The sequence below is a fragment of the Callospermophilus lateralis genome, chromosome 12 (assembly GCF_048772815.1).
Source record: "Callospermophilus lateralis isolate mCalLat2 chromosome 12, mCalLat2.hap1, whole genome shotgun sequence".
Taxonomy (NCBI): Eukaryota; Metazoa; Chordata; class Mammalia; order Rodentia; family Sciuridae; genus Callospermophilus; species Callospermophilus lateralis.
Window position 1 is genome coordinate 106,411,650 of NC_135316.1, and position 20,381 is coordinate 106,432,030.

The 20,381-nt window shown below is 41.7% G+C and overlaps 1 protein-coding gene across 1 annotated transcript in view; it reads right to left on the minus strand.

The window, feature by feature from the left end:
- Positions 1 to 1,260: 1,260 nt before the first annotated feature.
- The window catches only part of Efnb2 (ephrin B2), a 42,751-nt gene continuing 23,630 nt past the window's right edge, over positions 1,261 to 20,381 (minus strand). Inside the window, exons 3-5 of the mRNA XM_076872380.1 lie at positions 7,032 to 7,124; positions 6,207 to 6,320; positions 1,261 to 4,762 (exon numbers count right to left, since the gene is read on the minus strand). Of these exons, the coding sequence (XP_076728495.1) occupies positions 4,377 to 4,762; positions 6,207 to 6,320; positions 7,032 to 7,124 (593 nt within the window). The 3' untranslated portion in view covers positions 1,261 to 4,376. The remainder of the gene's footprint in view (positions 4,763 to 6,206; positions 6,321 to 7,031; positions 7,125 to 20,381) is intronic.

Sequence of the window (20,381 nt, forward strand, 5' to 3'; positions counted from 1 at the left end):
CTGTTTTCTTTTCTTTTTCTCAGATTAAACATTAGGCATCATGGTACATAGGACTGAGCATCCAGCTTAGTGACTTGCCTGTAAATCGTGCCCCTAAACTTGGATCTGCCAATGAGAGGCAGTTAGGTGTAGCAGAATAAATGCTGCCAGGTGAAAACTACCGTTCTGATGTCAACCAAGGCAGTGGGCCTCCTGGGATTTATTTATTTTTAACGGAGACGTTTACTCAAAGAACGTTTCTTTAATACAAGTACTGTGCTAGACTGAAGCTGCAGAGAGCCATGGCTCCCAGAGCAGCCTTCCTGGGTGTCTCTTGCTCCTTCCATTTGCCCAGGCTGGGGTCTTGGGCAGGGCTGTCGGGCTGGCTTCTGTACTTCAGGGCCTTTCTAATCCTTCCTACCTAAAATGCCTCACTCCTTCTGGGATGGATTAACTGAGATAATGTGCACAGAGATTTTTAACACTCAGGTCCCAGGTGAGGAGACTCTCTGCTCACGGCTCCTCAGGGAGCTGATGATACAAGACCGTAAGACCACAAGAGGCCTGGAAACTACTACCAACCTTCAGGGCACACAGTCACCCTCCCCGGAAAGGAGATCACTGAAAACTTGGTCAGTCTCCCTGCTGGCCTCCGGTTTATCATAATCCAGTAGCACAAAATGATTTTCCTCAATGTCACACTTTACAAAGAACACTTGACTTTTTTCTTTCCCCTGGGATTATTGTGTGAAGAAAAACAAAGCGATCCATTGTGAACCACTGTGCTTAAATGGGAACAAGATAAATCTGCAAGTAAGTGCGGAGGTAAGAGTACATTCCCTTCTTTGTCCTCCATAGCTACCTGTGCAGGTGACCATTCCTACAGTGCAATACAGGTGTGGCAAGAGACACGTCCTGTTCAGGATGATTAGGATGTCATAAACCATTATTCACATCATGTGCATGACCTGATTTGAGGAGCCAGGCCCAAAATATTCATGGGCAGAAGGGTCTGGATAATTGTAATTTTGGAGTAACAGAGTTGAAAGAGGCAAATCAAAATAAGAAACAAAAAGAAAAAAAAAATTGAAAAAAAAATAAGGAAGAAAAGGAAAATACTTTGAAGGCACTTTTTTCCATAGGAAAAAAATATTTTATTTTTTTAAGAACAAATTCAGTTTGAAACAGACGTGGAATGTGACTTTACGGGTCTCATTTTCTGGAGGGGGGGCGGTAACTGCAATGTGGAACTAAAGCAGATTTAAAACCTATGACAGGCTATTAAAATAAAACAAAGAAAGAAAAAAATATTTATAACTCAAGCATAATACTGTGTTACTTACAAATTGGACAACGAAATTTTAAATAAATATTCATGGTACATAATTACGGCACAAATATGCAGCAATTTGGCAACCTTTTATACCATTTTTTTCCTCATTACAGCACAAAGGGGAATGACACTGCCGTTAAACAAGCTGTAGCTAAATACATTGCAAAATTCAGATTTTATACAAAACATCTTGCTTAGACTTTATAAAAAACCAACATTGCTCTATGTACACAATCTGGGTAAGAAAAACCATTTCTGTCTTGTTTTCACGTGTATTTTTATTAAAAAGGTGAATAAGGCTACTGTAACACCCAAATCCATAGACAGTAAAATCTGAACCTATTTACAGCATCTTCACTTAAACACGATGGTGCAAATTCCGAAGTCAGGTGACTAGGGACGATAATACAAGCAAGGCATTTACAGTAACTTTCCAAAGCTGAACCAACTCCAAATAAGGGGACAGTTGGTAGATTGTCATCTTCTGCACCAGACACAAAACAGACTCGCAGAACACTTTTCAATTGGTTGCAGGTAACTCTTCATCAACTCATTTGATTTTTCACAGTTTAGCATATAACCCAAATGTAGCCAACTGATGATACATACATTGGATTTCATTAAAATCAGACTGTTTCCCATTTTTCCCCTCCTCGACCCTCTCCCCCATCCTACAAGTCACTTCTGATGGCTTACAAGAAAATCTTGTATGAATGCACAGAAAGGAGAGGTTGGGGTGATGGAAAGAATTACATATGTACTGTGACTGGTCACCATGGCAACCCTCCACAGAAATATGATATAGATATATATAATATATATTGGAGATATATATTATACATATATGTACACATGTATACCACACACCCAGTCATACACACAGACACGCACTTTGGACCAACATCATTTTCAGGTTCAGGAAATAGGGAATAATAATTTCTGTGACAACTCATTTTTGCAGGTACTCACTGGAGGTTTGAGAACCTTCAAATGCTGTCGCTACATTTTTTTCCCTCCCAATTCAGAAAGCAAAGTGTTACCATAGTAACAGGACTCTGCTAAAGATGTCTATTTTGCATAGCACATAAAAAGTAGGTTTCCTGTTTACTCTTCTTGTTTCTGGAAGGGTGGGGTGGGGGGAAGGAGAGGAGGAGGGAGCCCAGCCAGACTTTCAACCGAAACTCCCTCAGTGTGACTGCTGGATTCTAGAGAACACTTCAGCCCATAAGGCAAGGGAAAACCCAACACAGAAAATAAATGCCGGAACATCTTGTCATTGTTAAATAGATGACGCAGTCACATCGACTTCCTGGTGTTTGGGGCTTGTATTTCCTAGTCTACAGTCTGTGAGATGCTTTGCGAGGACTGTTATTTTTGTATTTGCTCTCATTATTGTTATTTTTGGAGTGGTATTGTTTTTCCCAGAAGTCGCTATCCAATTGTTACATTTCATTTCTTAAAGCACTGAGCGTTGGGATCACTTAATTGCCACGAATGAATTTCACATCTTCTGGTGTGTACTGTGTGCAACCTTAAAATATATATTAGTAAAAATCTTTCATTTTATATCCCTTGTGTTCTATACACCTATTATAAATATGTCCTATCTTCCTTCTCCCCCTCGACATCATAATTCACTTCCGTCTTAAGGACTCTAAGAGGTTTGCCTTGTGTGCTTCACTCTGACACCGAGCACCGGGCACTGGACTCGGCAGTACCTCCCTGTGGCCTAGCAGCCCGGACAGCACCGCCATAAACCAAAGTGTCGTAAGGCTCAATTGGGGGAGGGGGTGGGGATGGGGGCATTTAGGGGGGCTGGGGAATCTGACCTACCTTTTACATATGAGAATTCTTTAATAATGTCAATGGTGATGGAATTACAGCCTGTTTGACCTTTGGCTTTTCAACTTTTAGGTCAGATTTGGCTCTCTGCTACTCTCCTAAATGCTTTCCCTGTGTTTCATAAAATGTGACAAGTATAGCAGCTGAGTCTGCTTAAAACATCACCCAAAGCAGACCGACTCTCCTACAGCTCCAGCGCTGTGTGTCTTATTGCCAGTACCACGACAGTCCTGCCCGAGCGCGTCGCCAGCGGCCGACTTTCTCCCTCCCCGCCAGGCTCTTCCACTCCAACAGTGCCCCGCTTTTGTCCCCCTGAAGGAAGAGGGACTTGGTTTCCCTGCACATTGCTGTTTGGTAACAGTGACCGCCCCCCACGACCGCCATCCCCTGCGTGTGTTGTGTCTACTTGCTCCGTCAGTCTTAGCAAAGCCAAAGTGCTGTGACCTACTCGCTTCTCTCTCTTTCCCCACTTTCCCCTTCAGGGGCAGCAGCGTGGACCTGCAGTCGCAGCCAGCCCTTTCCCTGTGGCCCTTCCACCAACTCCCAGTCCTCCCGGCTGGCTGACCGCCTGGCGCCTGGGGGGCACCTACAGCGAGCAGGGTTTGAGGGGATTGCCCACGTGACCCCAGCGGTTGTTGCAGGGGGCAGGAGCGGGGCTCCGGCCACGAGTGTCCCGTGAGTGATGCAGAATGTGGAGGTGCGGAGCTCAGGTGAGGAGCTCAGGTGAGGTGCTGCCGAGCCCCGGACAACAGGAGTGAGACAGTGAGGACTAAAGGCTAGAGACCGCGGAGAACCTTACTTAGCCCGAGGTCCGAGGGACAAGTCCAGTGTGCACCGCGGGAGAGACCCGCCCGGGCCGGACTCCAGGGCAGCAGCGCCTTCGGACGCTCCGCCCTCTCGTCCACACCTCGCGCCCTCCCTGGGCTTCCGCCGAGGCCTGAGTGACTGCCGCACATGGCTTCGAGGACGCGGGGCGCGCAGCAGTCCCCACGATCGGGCGTCTCCCGCCACAGTCTTTCGGCTCGCAGGGAGGGTCTGTGGTCACCAAGGCCGAAATGCTACAGACTAGAAAGCTGTCCAGCTGGGGCTCTTCCCGGAGGCGTGATCCCGCTCCCGCGCCTGGCTCAGTCAGTGGCCGGTGCTGACCGGGCGGCGACAAGGCGGCGGCCGCCCTCAGCGGGAGGGGCGCTGAGGTCCCTCTGGGGCGAAGGAAGCCGGAGCCTCAGACCTTGTAGTAAATGTTGGCGGGGCTCTGCGGGGGCATCTCCTGGACTATGTACACCGGGTGCCCGTAGTCGCCGCTCACCTTCTCGTAGTGCGGGCAGAAGACGCTGTCCGCAGTCCTTAGCGGGATGATAATGTCACTGGGCTCGGAGCCGTTGTTGTTGCTGCGCTTGGGCGTGGCCAGCGTGCTGAGCGACAGCGTGTTGGTGTGCTGCGGCGAGTGCTTGCGGTGCCTCCGGCGGTACTTGAGCAGCAGCACCACCAGCGTGATGATGATGACGATGAAGATGATGCATCCTGAAGCAATCCCTGCGAATAAGGCCACTTCGGAACCGAGGATGTTGTTCCCCGAATGTCCGGCGCTGTTGCCGTCTGTGCTGGAATCTAGGGACACGGAGCGAGGAGAGGAGGACAGAAATAGTTACTGCTGTCGCCAGGGCTAATCAGCGGCGTTAAAAACGGCCCCCAAAGCAAGCAAAGCCAGTGACTTAAAGGGCAGCCAGACTTCCACGAGCCAGGTACCTCGTTTAATAGCTAAATGCTAACGGCAGACGTCAGCAGTCAGTGGCCAAGGGGACGGATGCCCAGGTCGGACTTCCAAGCCATCCCCAACCACATGGTTTCCTTTCATGTGTCCTCATCCCTCAGGAGCGCGAACTGGCGTGACAGCGAGCCCTTGATCTCCCTGCCTCTTTAACCCGAACGCCAGCCTGGGGCAACCGCAGGGAGGAAGAAAAAGAGTGGCCACCACTGTGGGCAGTGTTTAGCCTGCCTGTGGCCGGGCTCGTCCCCTTCCCTTCAGAAACCCGTTTCATGTGGATCTTCAAACAGCCTTTCTTCCGCGGCAGAACCCTGCCTACGGCAGAACAGCGCCAGAACCTGAACAGAGTAACGGGACCTGGGAAAAGGTTCAACTCGAAACTCGTTTGTATTATTTGATTTACACTTAAAATATATTTGGAAGGCAGCAGACACTCTCGCACTGAACAGACTGCCAACCCAAATGTTAAGCACTAAAAAATTGCCTGGCATCATTATATTATCCATTTATCAGTTTGTCACAAGAATTTGACACATCTTGTCATTGAAAATCAGAAATAACAACTTCCCTCCTTGACTCTTGGAAAGAGACAGAATATTGCTGCAGATGCTAAATTTGCACAACTACCAACCAAGCACACAGATCCCTAATACAAAACGCTGACGTCTGCTCACCAGCTATGTATGAAACATTCATTAGCATAGGAACCAATATACACAGTTCCAAGACTATTAAGAAAATCAAGTTCAAGGGCAGCCAATTTTATCCGGTATTCTGAACCTTAGTCAGGAATCCATTTAATATTTTATTTTAGTTAGAAGATGTGAAAAAATTAACAATAGCCACCTGAAAAGCATAGCATTATGCAGTATTAAAAATGTTACCATCTAAAATTCAGAAGAGGATCAGTGAGACTCTTTGTGGATTAGATATAATTAGATGGAGGATTAGAACATTAATTACATATACATTAACATCAGCTTTAAGCTGGTGTTGACAATGAGCTCCATAAAGTGTCAGCCAATGAAAACTGTGATTTGAGGGAGTAGTACTAATAACTGGCTCTTACATCTGATGAATTCTGCTCTTCTGAATGTAAGACTTTCATGGCAATGAATTATTTTGTCTAACTGAGTTTAATAACAACACACTGAGAGCAAAGATTACTGATGACTGTAACTACTAGTTAATTCATCTGGCACAGAAGCACTTTGACTGTCTTCTACCTCTTAGGATACTAAGAACGTGGCACACACAAACTCACAAACACAGACCACACTGCTGTACCTGGGTTTCGTTTTACAAAGGGGCTTGTTGTGGAACTTCTTCCATTTGTACCAGCTTCCAGTTCTGGACGTCTCGTTGGATCATTATTCCTGGTTGATCCAGCAGAACTTGCATCTACATGAAAAACAAATGATTAATTACAGCACCAATATCTGATAGCATCTAGCTTTAAGAGATGCACATATATCTCAAGAGGCATGAATAGCAATGAACATAAGACTCCTTATGCAAAGCACTGTGAAATACAAGAATATAATTTTCCTTTTAAAACACAACGGTTATACTAGTTATTTCTGAGATTTAGATTGTGAGGCCATCTGTGGAAACTATAGGGATTCTTGCATTTGGCAGGCAAAGCACTGCAGATGACATTTCAATTTAACTGAGCAAGTTGATTGACTACTATACCAATTTCTAATTAGAAGAATAATTCTTTCTTTCTGCACAATAGGTTATCTCTATGTGAAAAGGCACAACGAACACAGCTCTTCAGTAGTCAACATTCGGAAACGAGTAAAACTGCAGAAACATAGTTTACATTGTGGAGATTTTGAATTGAATCAAAGAGGTGTTTTGCTTTTTTAAAAAGAATTTACATATATGGCAATAGACATTCTGCCTGGCTGACCTTAACTTTTAGAGAGATCTCCAGTAAGAGAAGCTTATTACATTGGCTTGAGGAAATTTCAGTGGCTGGAGGTGCAGAGAAGTGTCTGCTTTCCAAACTAAGGAGAAGAGGGATGAAGGCGAGTGTCAACACTGGAGCCACACTAGCGGGGCCTGACCAGGGCACAGTGGCTTCGGGAAGTAGCAGGTGGTCTTTACCTTGTCCAACCTTCATGAGGATCTTCATGGCTCTTGTCTGGCACACCCCTCCCTCCTGGTTATCCAGGCCCTCCAAAGACCCATTTGATGTAGCTGATTAAAAATAAAATGGACAAAACAAAAAAATAAAGAAAAATCAGGAAATCAATAAGCCAAGTTTACATGAACATGAAATGTCTGAAAACAATTCGAAAAATAAGAATTCACTCTTAGTCACAAGTTTTCTAAAAGTATGGGATGCCGAAAGCCGAAAAAAAAAAAAAAAAAGAAAAAGAAACAAAAGAAAATGGACATTGGAACCACAGCTGCATATCAACTACCTGCTCCTTCTCCTTCCTTCACACAGGGCTGACAGGGCTGGCCTATGGGGAAAGGGACAGCATCTTCCTTTCTTTGAGGCCAAGCTCCAAAGAGCAAAAGAGTGAGTATGGCAGTTCTGAAACATGGTAATCACCCCAGGACACCTGCTTCCTCTACTACAGATTTCCTGCTTCAAGAACAATTAGCTTGATGCTCCCTTTGTCAAACATCCAAGTTCTGTAAATACTAGAAGGGGAGCTTTCCCACACCCTTTTTCTTCCTTCTCCAGCCTTAAATGTACTTCAGAAGTCCACCAGAATTCAAATTTTCAAAGTCTGATTTTCTTCCTCCATTAAGGTAGAAATCAGAAAGAACGCATGTGTGACTGTGGCCAACCTCCTGGACCAAGCTCCCTGTTGGGTTAACACAGGAACCTCTGTCTCTGGGTCCTGTGGCTGCTCTGGATGTAAGGTGAGAACTCCTAACAACCACCAGCCCCCAGTTCAACAGTGGGATTCCCTCCCCCCATCAGCACTGAGGGCAGAGGGGGGACAGAGCCCTTCTGCCATTTTCAGTGGGGATTTTCCCCCTTTTCTTTTTTCAAATGCAGACTGTGCTCTCTTTAAACACATTACTGTCTGTCTCTTTAGGTCGGGAGTTCTCTGAACAGCTTTGTAACTAAAGCTGCAGAGCTAGGCTGCCAGGCACTCTAATGAGGAGCAGGCTTTCAATTACAGATCCAGTTCCAGGCAGGCAGACAGAGGTGGAGGGTGCTGGACACTGCACACCCCTAAAGTTCAAGGGCCAAGGAACAGAAGTGTTTCATATACACTTCTGCAACTTAAATCATCTTCCACTTTGATTGCTGAAGTCTGGTCTACGAACACTGCACTCTGAAAGGGACTGAAAAAGGGACAGGTGTTCTGGTAAAAAATAAACCTGAAGATATCCTTTAAATCAGGTTGCTTTGTTTGCCAGATAGTAGGTCAGCAAACAAGTTCATTTACAGTGGAAACATGCACTCCATGCATAAGTATATAACTGAAAAAATAAGGCACTTATTTATTTCTCTTTGTGTTCTTGAGTTATCAACTTCTAACATCACCTTTTTCCTTAAAAACAAAGGCAGCCTCTTCTGCATGTAAATATCTGGCTTATCAGAGAGCTCTAACTTGGGTCTCACCAATGCATCTCATTTTTCTGCTATTGCTGACACCAAGTTTTTCCTGGGAAAACAGGCAATAGTTGCCATAATAATGGGTGTTGTTTTGGCAGGAAGGGTAAGAAGTAGACATAATCCGTTCTTAGATTATGGAGAGAATGTTTAGCAGATAAGTAAAAATAAACACCTGAAACCTTTGTATGCTTCTGGGAATCTAAACAACCTCCTCCTCATTCTTCAGTCTTCTTTCCCCGCTTTCCCTTCTCCAACTAAGTGGCTAAATTTCAAAGTATCTACTCTTCCCAAGGCCTCAGTGTGAATTCCCAGAAGCAGACTCTAGTTCTGGACAGTTTCAGAGCAGCAGTATAATCTTTGATTAATAGTTTAGTTTTCTCATTTTATTTTTAGAAAATTAAGGTATGTCTTCATATAGAAAAGTGGAAAACTGATCTATTTGGCTGATGGTTTTGCATGTTCAGTGGACTTAATTCAAGTCAAATCACAATGTTTTTTAAATTCACATACATGTAAATGCACCTCCCTGCAAAAATTGCATGAGCTTCAAAGTTAAATGACTTTTTCTTGCTAAAAGTTTCAATGCTAAATTGATAAATGACAAAATGATGTCTAAGAAGTAGGGCACAGGAAAAGATAAAGAGAAACAGAGATTTGTTTACTTTAATCTTGAGGTGGGTGGGGGGGACAAGTAAAGATTCAGAATGAAAAGAAAAAAAAAGTTAAATGGATACCAGAAAGGGGAAGGCAGGCACTGGAGAGCCTGGCGCTTCCCAGCATAATTAACACTGCATCTGCAGAGGGAGGAGCCTCTGAAGACTGCTGTGCCAGCTGGAGAGCAGGAGAGGTGGGCATTGTCGGAGTGACTTTTTTCCTTTTAATTTGTAGGTCAGTGCCTTTGTGCCAAGCTCCCAGGTTTACTCAAAATGATGTCCAAACAATCCCCAAACCATAAACAACTCTAAAGGCATTCAAATTAAATTGCAATCCATAATTTGACATCCATGGACTGTTAGGTTAGTAGGAAGAAAACTGTTATATAAGAATGAAGTTGCTTTGCACCCTGAAGAGTTGAAACTTTTTCCTCCTTAGTTAACAGAGGGGGAGAAAAGAAAGAAAGGAAAAGAAACAGGCAGACAAAAAAGAAAACAAGGAGAGGTGGAGCCTTTGCATAGCTCTTCTCAGGAAGCTGCTGCTGTGCAGGGGGTACTGGGTAAGGGCAGTGCGGGGACATGCAAGGAGACAACATTCTGAATGAGGACAATTTTCCTCCCACATTCCAAATTCTGCTCCTTTTCCCATTAAGTCAGCTTATAACTTGCAGAAGTCATGGGAAGGTATTGAAAAACTTCATTACTAATGTTACAATAGCATCTGGGATGACTGCCTGCTTAAAAAATGGGCTGAACTTGAAATTAGCATTTCATGTTCCACCATGAAAGATTTTGACCATAAGTTAGGGATAGTCTTTGTTATTACAGATAATCCTGTTTCCGACATTTACTACTAACCAACACACAGAAGGTAATCTTTAAAATTAAGCTAATTTGGAATGACTTCCCTTTCTTATTTGATATAAATATAATTTTCCATAGTGAAAACTAATTTCCCTCTTCCTTTTGGAGTGCTCATCAGAGAATGCAGCTCTAATTCTAGAGGTCTTCGTCTCCAGCTGAACACTGACATGATCAAAGGTGTTCTAACCTGAGTGTACCTCTTTCCCAGCAGTAAACTCTGAAATACAACCACAAGAGTAATTTTCTGATTTCTCCTGCAATAGCCAGGTCCCCAGAAGCTTTAATAGGCTTAGTGGTTGATTCTGAAAAAAATCATAAGAAAATTGATAATGCTTGGGAATAAAATCTATTTCCATTTGGAGAGACAATTTTGCAATTATTTTTATTATTCATTTGAATGTCCTCAGAATTTTCAATGTAAGACAAAGAGTAAAAATAAATCGTTATCTCATTACATTGAGTTTTTCCTTGTATCTCTCCATCAGTATTATCTAATGTAGCCACACTCAAATTATTACTAAATGGATAAAATTTCATTTAATCATTGAGAGACAGGAAAAAAAGAACATCTTTATACCTAAGCTTTTAGTGCCCAAGCATTTTTCCCCCTTGGCCCAGAGGAAAAAAAAAATAGACTTTATAAAATTAAAAATTACAAGAAGTTTCTCCCTCCAGTTGGAAAATAGGCTTAATAAAGATACATGGGCATTTTACAGTCTGCTTTTAAGAGCTTTTGCTCCAGGGGTCTAATTGCATGCAGGGAGTATACAGAAATCATTATATGGTTCCTCCAGGGTCTGACTTCCAGTGGGCAGAGATCACTGCTCAGCAAAGAGAAGCACCCCCAGTTCACAGGCCCTGAGAGTTGTGTGGCACATCTGAGAGCAGGGGCAGCAATTGCACCTGCTTATCTGTGGTTCTCACTCACCAGGCAGAGTGACAAGGCTTATCTGACTAGAAAAGAGAGAGAGAGAGAGAGAGAGAGAGAGAGAGAGAGAATATGAATATGAGAATCAGCAGGTGGTAAAGGGCTCAGAGGATGAGAATATTCCTGGCTGTGTTTTAGACCACCCCCAAAGAAAGGAAGACTATTGTTTTTTCGCCTGTCTTGGTTTGCTGGTTACATCTCTGCTCACCAGGAGGCTTAGCTGCAGCTCTGGGTAGGTCTTGCCTGCTGGAGTCCATCAGGCTGGCAAAACCATGCTAATCAGATGGAGAATCAAACTGCTGCATTTGGGACCCTATGTGGGTCTCATTCGCCAGGAGATTAGAAATGAGGGCAACCAACAAATCCTAAAGAATAGGAGCATCTCTATGAAGAACACTTTTTAGGTTCTTAAGGGAAGAATGAAGTCTCAAGATAGGTTAATACTGTGGGAGATATGTCAAACTATTTCACTATGTAGCTTATTGGTGGGGGTCCTTGAAAGGGCTGCAAATTGATGGACATTTGAAAGCAAATATTTATATCAACTTCAAACAAGTCCACCAAAGAGCAACAGATAATAAGCATACAGAGTCAGGAAAACCACAGAGTAATAAGAATAAAAAACCTTAAAGCTTGTCCTTAAAGCTGAGCTAGACATAATTCACGCTCATTTGATCATGAAACAAACAGCATTTTATGAAAATCTTCTGTCAATATCACCCTCTGTACTATTCGTTCCCACCATGCCATCTCATGCCCTGTGAAGGAGGGTTTCTTAGGCCAGATTGCCACACATGGTTCTCCTAAGGCTCAACACAGACTTCTAAGGAACCAGAATCCTGTTATCTGGCAAACCATGGGACTAAAAATGAAAAAAACATAACCCAGTGAGAAACATGGAAAGCAAAGCCACGACTTTAAAATAGACATGACACACAAAACTAGATCACTGTTTTCATGTATCATGGTGATCGAGAAAAAACAAAACAAACAAAAAAGGAGAAAGTAAAAAGAAGGGGGTACACGCATTTGAAATACAAGGAAGCTGACAGAATGTGATTATTTAAAGCCAATGCACAACCCAGGAAGTCAAGATCTATTTACTTATCTTGGCATAGATTCAAATCAAAATATGTGATGCGAACTCTGTTACAGAAACAGGGATTCCATTTCTAGAACACAATTCATGAGATGTCATGCCTTGAATAGCACAGTTTTCCTCTAAGATACTAACTCAGAAGGGGGGAAAATCCTAAACATAAAAATAATGTGTCAAAAATGAATGACTGCTTTTTAAAAGTTAATTAACAAAGTATCTGAAACCTATATCTTATAATGTGCCCCCAAAATCACTCTTTTTTCTCTTTTACTGTGGCTTTAGAGTGAAAGAAATGAGGATCATATCATTCTGACTTTCCAAGGGCAGTTAAAACATTATTGTTAATGTTTGGCTTAATATCAAAAAAAAAAGTTCAGCATTACTTTTAAATCACATAGCATGTCATCCAACAAAGTCAAATTTGCCTTTTCTTAGAGCAAATGTATATGTGGTATACTTCTTCAATAGCTTTATTTGAAGAAAGAAAAAACACAAAGGGTAATACTTTCAAGATGAAACATTCACCAAATCTTTTTTTTTTTTTTTTTTTTTTAAATAAAAACCCCTCTCCTGGATGAGATATCTCACTGACTCTGGATGAACCCTTACTTTGAAACTGGGAAACTGTTCACAGCTAAAACACCGTATAAACTATCAGTGATGTAGGAGGTGTGAATTTCTCACCAACTGAACATTGTTCTAGTTCGATAAGAAGAATCACTTGAATTAGGCCACATTGTTATGGTTGTGTTTTGAAATTTTAAAGCAGCAAGTCATGCATAGAGAAGTAATAACTGGCTGAGCTTCAGTGACTTCTATACAACACAATTAATTAGTTTCTCTACTAAGCAGAATGATGTGGAAAAAGTGAATTCTAAAATGGATTCACAATTTAGACCTTCCCTCCTGTTTTCTAGCACTGGAGAATGACTGACAACACCACGAATCATGTACAAGTTCTTGAATAAAATTGTTTAATTTTATTTCCTCGATTTCAAAAGTTCATGGTGAACAATGATATGGCAGTTCAATGACAACTCAGAAACAGAGGTTTTAAAAAAATGTTGCAACTTTGAAAAATGTTTACTAAGCTACTTTTGTTTGTATGTGCATTTAAAAGAGTTTAATGACCTCGATTCCCTAGCCACTTTCACTTGGGAACAGACAGGACCTGAGATGTACGTGGAAGGAGTGTGCAGATGCTAACAAAGCGGAGAAGGCCTGGACACTAGGAGGCCAGTCCATTGGAAGGACAGTCACAATACACAGCCAAAAATTTCACACCTAAAATGCAACATGATTTATCATAGCTTAATCATAAAACCTTTCAACCATCAAAACTGTGCAAAAAGTAAGCAAATGACAATCATCAGAGATGACAAGAGCCTTAGCTGTCTTTGACAGCATATACTGGAAAGTAACTAGCTACCTACAGTGGAAGAAGCAGCAGTGTACACACTTGTGTGCACCCAGGAGCAGTGATTGGGAAGAGAAGTAGAAGTGCAGTATCCCTATCTAAAATGCTTGGGATCAGAGGTTTCAGGTTTGGGGATCCTTTGGGGTTTGGAGGTTTGGGACTTTGGAACATTTGCATAGACTTGTCATGTCAGCACTCAATGTTTCAGATTGCAAAGCATTTTGGATTTCAGATTTCATATCAGGGAAGTTCAACCTGCATCTCCAGGTTCAGCCCAGTACGTTGACACCTTTCTGGGAAAAGATCAAACAGTACTGGCAATAAACTGCTTCCGCCCCCCACATTTTTTTTTCTTTTATCTGAGCAGTGCTTAAACACACATGATTATTTATGAAGTGGTTTACTTTATTTCCCCTCAAAACATTGCTTGCAACAACTTGGTGACTTGGTTTTTGATGAATCTGACTGAGGAGAAATATTGCTATCCAGGACTAAAATTTTATTACTAAAGTTATGATGATTTATGCAGGTAGAATTTCTCATTAGGTTAAAAAAAATTCAACATGATTTCATAAAAAAGGCTTTTCATCTCATGCACTTCAAGGAGTTTTCTTATTGCCACAGTGATTCAGACAGTTAATATACTGAAGACATTTTAGTCAACAGTAAAATAATAATTACCTTTCCACAGAAGAGTCAACCTCTACATGGGCAAAAACCTACTAAGAAAGGAATTGTGTTTTAAAAATAGGTGTCCAGATGACCAATTCGATAGTAATGACTAAACTCACATTTTTTTTAAAGAAATGAATGATGTAATAGTTCTCAAGATAAAACATAATTCTCTATTGTCTATATTAGCTTAAGCATCAAGATTTTTAAAAGCCAAACTTCCTGGTTAAGAGAGCGTGATAACATCTAATGAAAATATTCTGAACCATGAAGCAGCATGTGTTTGAGTGAATTATATCTAGCACATAATCCATTGCCCACTCTCTAGTTTTTAATGATTTTCATCATTAAAATACCTTTGCAGAGACATGGAAATGTCCAGCTAGGACAGGGTCAGAGTAAAAAGTTCATGGGCGGGGGAAGGGCACACCTCCCACAAACCTCTAATTCATTCTCCTGTCACTAATCGCATGCAATGATATTAATGACCCAGTAATTGCAAGCCGAGCAGCGCCGAAGTGGAAAACATCCCTCTGAGGCTGGGTTCATCTCTAGGTGGTAGGACTTCACCAGTGACTGAATTAATGCCTGCTGACAGTTTAGAATATAACACTGCACATGAGAAAATGTGTCACTCTCATGGCATAAGACTTTAGATGGACATGATGTTATTTGCTGTGACCATGTAGAGACCAGCAGTAACCCCAATAAAGTGCCCCTGTCTAAATCTGCCCTGCGTGTGAACCTTATTCCATTCAGGGGACGTGTTCTACACTCTAAGAATCCAGGGCAATTTTCCACATGTTTGCTTCAATAAAAGAATACCTTCATCTCCTAGTTTAACATGGGGACAACAAAGCTGGGTACTTCACTAATGCAAAAAGCCACTTTTGAAGCAGAAGTGTCTTTTAGTAACACACAGACTGGCTCCTCTGTAATAGGATCAATTACACTCCTGCCTGAGTTTGGGCCAATCCATCCAACCGTGCATCTGTCCATCCATCCATCCATCCATCCATTCATTTGAACTTGGCTAAGGAAATTTGAAATCTCTGTTATCTCTGTTTTTATATTTGACAGATTTTTATTTCTTAATAAACTTGTTATTTAGTACTATTTTATTACATTAGCAAATTTCTACTTGCTAATGTAATAAAAAGTACAAAATAGCATACTCTTATTGAAGAAATGGAATTAATAGACCTAAAAGGAAGAAGAAAATTCAGAATAGTTAACAAATCTATTAGGACCTTTCCTAATGGCCCTTACTCCTTTCTTACCAACCTGTAGGTTTTAATTATGTCTCTGTTTGTTTATTTATCTATTTTTGAGACAGGGTCTTGCTATGTTCTCCTGGCTGGCCTTGAACTCCTGGGCTCAAGTGCTCCAGTTACCCTTGTAGCTGACTACAGCCACGAACTAACTACTCTACCTGGTCCACTTAACTTATAGGATGTGTGTGTTCACCTTTGGGGACATAGGATTGAAGTTAGTTGTGTGTTGCACAATGTATGTTAGGGTATCAGGGCCAACATGTCTGATGCCAGCAGAATTCATCATTTGCTTTGCATGAGTTTCTTTATTGTTGCTATGTATGCAATACAATAAATATGCACTCTTCACTGTCATTGTGTCTATGCTATGAATATAGGGACTCTGTCTATTGTGCTACCATGTATGCAATGTGTGTGTGTGTGTGTGTGTGTGTGTGTGTGTGTGTGCTTTACTTTCTATAAATGTGTGCTAGGGGTGTTTGTGCACCATTTTTAACACTGCTGTGGATGTAATGTGTGTGCACGCACACTCTGTGTGCCACATGTGCTTGCATGCTGTGCACCTGAGCCAGGAGCACCTTTACACACTAACAACTGTGGTCTAAGGGTATGACAGTCCAGGACTGTGTTTCACCCTGATGTTTCTGCACTAAGGGACACACACCATCAAGTTTTGGTTTTCTCACAGCAGCAAAAACTGCTTCATCACCTGTGCTTCTAGACTTGAAAGTGAGATAAGAGTGTGTGAAGGCCACCACACGTCCCTGAGTGATCAACACCCAGGCTGAGAGTTAGAATTTTAGGATCAAATGTGTGACTCATAGCAACTATATAAATCAGTTTTCTCAAAGTAATCTTTGCTAACGTCTGTCTATGCCTGTTGGCTATTTTTTAAAGTTTTATTTTGCTTTAAATTTTATCTTCATGATGAATATTTTAAGTCTGTTAAGAAAAAACCTTGTCCTCTTTTATGTTCGCACTAGGTCTCCAGGATTGTTCGATTATTTATAAATCTAAGTGAACCTTTGAAAAGCTATAAAAACAGGGCTGGAGATATTAAGATGAGTTCTATGAAACAACAAAGGCAGTTTTCTTCTGAGCAGTTCCTAAGCAACTCTTTCTCGGGCTGTCCTTCATTCTTCATCTGCTCTGAAATCTCTTTGGCATCCATAGCTTTTAGTCTCTCTCCCTTCCTCACCCATTCCTTGTCACTTTGGGAAGCACAGTCATCTTTTCACTGGTTCCTTTGGGAATGAGGAATGGTGCGGAATGGAGATAAGCTGCCACCACTGCCTGGGGACGCCACAGAAGGCAAAGCAAGTCTCCAGGCAAGACAGCCTTACCCTCTTCCAACCCCTGAGCTACCTGGGACAGATATCCCAACCGTCATGACTCCCTCAGACCCCGGAGCTGGCAGATTCTCAGCCACTCTCCAGCAAAGCAGAGGTCGAGCTGCTACTCCTTAAGTGTCGGTCTTCATTCTGAATCCCATGAGGAGCCTTCCTGATCGACTCTAAGGGAAGCCTCCCTACAGCCCAAAGAGGGGCTCACATTGTTCATAAACAGCAAAGCCACACTTCTCTATTATCAGACCCGTGGACGGTGTCCTTTCCCAGCTAGTCTCATGACAAGGCAACTTGACACGTTTGTTCCCTGTACAAATACTTGTCCTGTATTAAAGTGCTGCTTAATATATCAATAAAAATGCAGGGTTTTCCCCCGCTGTGTTCTCGGGAACCGAGAAGAGCACTGAGAAACGGGTGAAATGGAAAGTGGGAAACATGATCACATGTATCTGAAGACTCCTCCCCTGTCTGTCTCTTCTGGGTCTGACAAAGGACCTGTTAACAAGCTTGGGCAATTCCAGGAACAAACCATACATAAATGCATGCTTCCTGGTAAAGAAAGCCCAAGGACAGAATAACTTTAATAAGACTCAAAGAAGACAAAGAGAGATCTTGTAATTAAGTCACCCAGCATTACTGAAACTTGTAAACTCTCTGCAGCTTCATTTTATGGGTGGACTTCAAGTCAGTGAGGCATTCTGTGTCATCCCGCTGGGTGCTCCCATCTTCAGCTCCCTGCTTCCTCCCTGCTCCAAGGTGAATTCTTACTTGTGCTTTCTGTGCCAAGCTTGGAAGCAGGCTCCTGACATCTTATCTGACACAACCCACATTACCCTCTGAGCAGGTGCTATCATCAACCCCATTCACAGATGGAGAGATCAAGGCACAATAACAGGTTAGATTACTTGAAGAAGGGCACTCAAGAGCCCAGGACTGCCAGACCCCAGACCTTCAGCTCCTCCGCTAATCTGTGACAGTGGTATGTATATTTATCTTCTAAGCACCATACTCTACAGTGTCTGGCAAGATTTTGACAATTACATTACAAAAAGAACTGTTGTATGGAAGGACAGAAATGTGTTTAAATGCTTACACTTAGTAATTATGTGCAAGTTAGCAAACATGAATCTCCAACCCTAAGTCAGGATGTAAGGGACAGGATGATTTTGCTGTATCACTTAGCCTGATCTATGTTATGATGGAAGCGTTGCTTTTGCCACATTTATATGTAAATAATCCACCAAATAAAGTGCATTATCACTTTATAGAAGTCACATATTTTTATATATTTCAAAAGATATCTAAATATCAAAAGACATTTGAAAGCTCCTGTAACTTATTTTACTAGGAAAGAGATCACAGCACATTTAGTATATGTTAGTATCCCCTTGTCATTTCTATTCCCCAAACCTAGATCCATAAATGAAAAAATAGCAGAAGAAAACAAACATACATACATATGCTCAATCAAAATAAGGAGTAGGATCTACTGTTCTGCTTGGGTTTTTACAAGTGTTGTTTCATTCCATTTGTGTAAGCATTTACTTGATTTTGTAATTTTGCTCAAAAGTGGAATACATGTTCAAAAAAACTGCAAAGGTACCTGTGGAGCCTTCCAATTTTGCATGCTCTTATAAAAAAAAAAAAAAATGGACAACCAAACCAATGAGGGGCCTAAGAAATGGTAGTTCCTCCAGAATCCTTCCGTGTTTATCAAGGAAGGCTGGAAAGTGAGGGCTGACTCCCAGAAAGACCACTGTGAACACCTCAGGCTGAGCATGTGTGTACATGTAATAGAACAACTATTAACCAAACAGCCTTTAGAAATGATGACCTACAGGCTACGCCACAAGACCACCTCCTGGCTACAGGTTTTACAGTCAAATAATGCAAAAGCCACTTTAAACTAAATGGGGAGGCATTCTATGAATCTTATTTTATCCACAGCTCTGTTGTGGTCACTGTTCACTTAAAATGCACGATCACAAAGGCATCCCTTTCTCGCCCATCTCTGATTCACAGTTTTGGTAGTGTGATGGAAATCTCTGTGAGTATCTTGAAGGTTTTATGCTAAGGTCATAAGCAACCTCCTACAGGACTGCATCAGGGCTGTGTGGCAAGGCCCACACACCCAATGGCCACTCCACACAGCTTGGGATCATCACCTTTAAAAAGATGGTGGACCAAGCAGAGAGGGCCTAAGGGACACTGTGCGGGTGAAGGACAGGGAGGCAGGAACACTTTTAATATTAGTTGGAATGTTTACTTATGTCCAACACAGAGCTTCCCTTGAAAATGGGAATCAGCAAGAACATACAGTTATTACATAAACATTTACACAATTTTAAAGACATGATAAAAATAACTGGAGTGGAGAACAGGGGCTTATCAGACCATCTTTGAAACATTTAATAATTAGATTTTTATTATGCAAATTAAGCCCAAGGCTAATTAATGAAACAGGTCACTTGAAAAAGTCAATTGTAAACATGAAGAAAATCCATATATATCATTTTGCCACATGTCAAAGCAAATAATCATCTATGAGAAGTATTAGTGAGGATACATATCATTTTATTATGTCATTTCTTAAGAGAATTTAGTGGATATTTGGTAGGATTAGAATTTTCATAGTTCTCATTAAACATTAATATTTATTTTTAAAACTCAAAGTGGGATGACTATTTTAAATTGGGTAATTCTACAAATTGAATGAAGAGTCTTTAAAGAATTCAGAGCAGATCCTGCCCATGTCAGCGGAGAAGAGCCACCTTAACAAGGTTAGGTTTAGGATCCTGTCCAGCCATAAACAGCCTGGACCTAGAGGAGACTGCTATTGTTCATCTGAACAATAACACCAATAATAAATGTATTTTCTAGAGAAGGAAATTAAAGTTCACAGAAATAAAGTGACTTTCTCATTATGCTCAGGCAGCAGAACTAGGATGCAGGACTCCGGGCTCCTGGTCCAATTATTCCAAATCTCTGTTCCCCTGTGGAATCACCAGACCCCAGTATAGTCCATGTGGACTGTACCCAGGGGGTCCATCCCACCCCCAGTGATGAAGATGCCACCAACCAGACACAAAGGTTTGGAGTTAAACAGAGTATTGTATTTCCTAGCAATTCAAATGCCAATATTACTGAATCAAAGAGAACCAGTGCTTTCAGGAGTTAAAAATACACTTGTAAATCTGGATATTTTCCATCATGCTACCAGCACTATTTTATGAGTGTACCATTATAAAAATCAATATGTTCAAACATTTACTTTCCTTCTTCTGAAGAAAGGCAAAGAGTCTGACCGTGACTCTGTGTGTGCACACACACGGGCGGGCATTTGTTTGATATAGAAATTAGTAACTTTTACAAATCCCTTAATTATTTTGGTGTCTTGGAAGTCTTGAAAAAAACAATTCAAAGTCAGCATTATTTTTTAAGACTATTTTAACATCTGTTCTTTTAATTTCCCATTTCCTTTCAAGAGAGATTTGTGTATTGATGAGCTTTGCTATAGGGTGGGTAAGAAACTGGCTTCTGCTTTTTCCTAAGCATCTGAAATACCCTCCTCTGCCTGCAATGTAGCAGAAACCTTTCAACTCTGCTAAGGTGTCACTGGA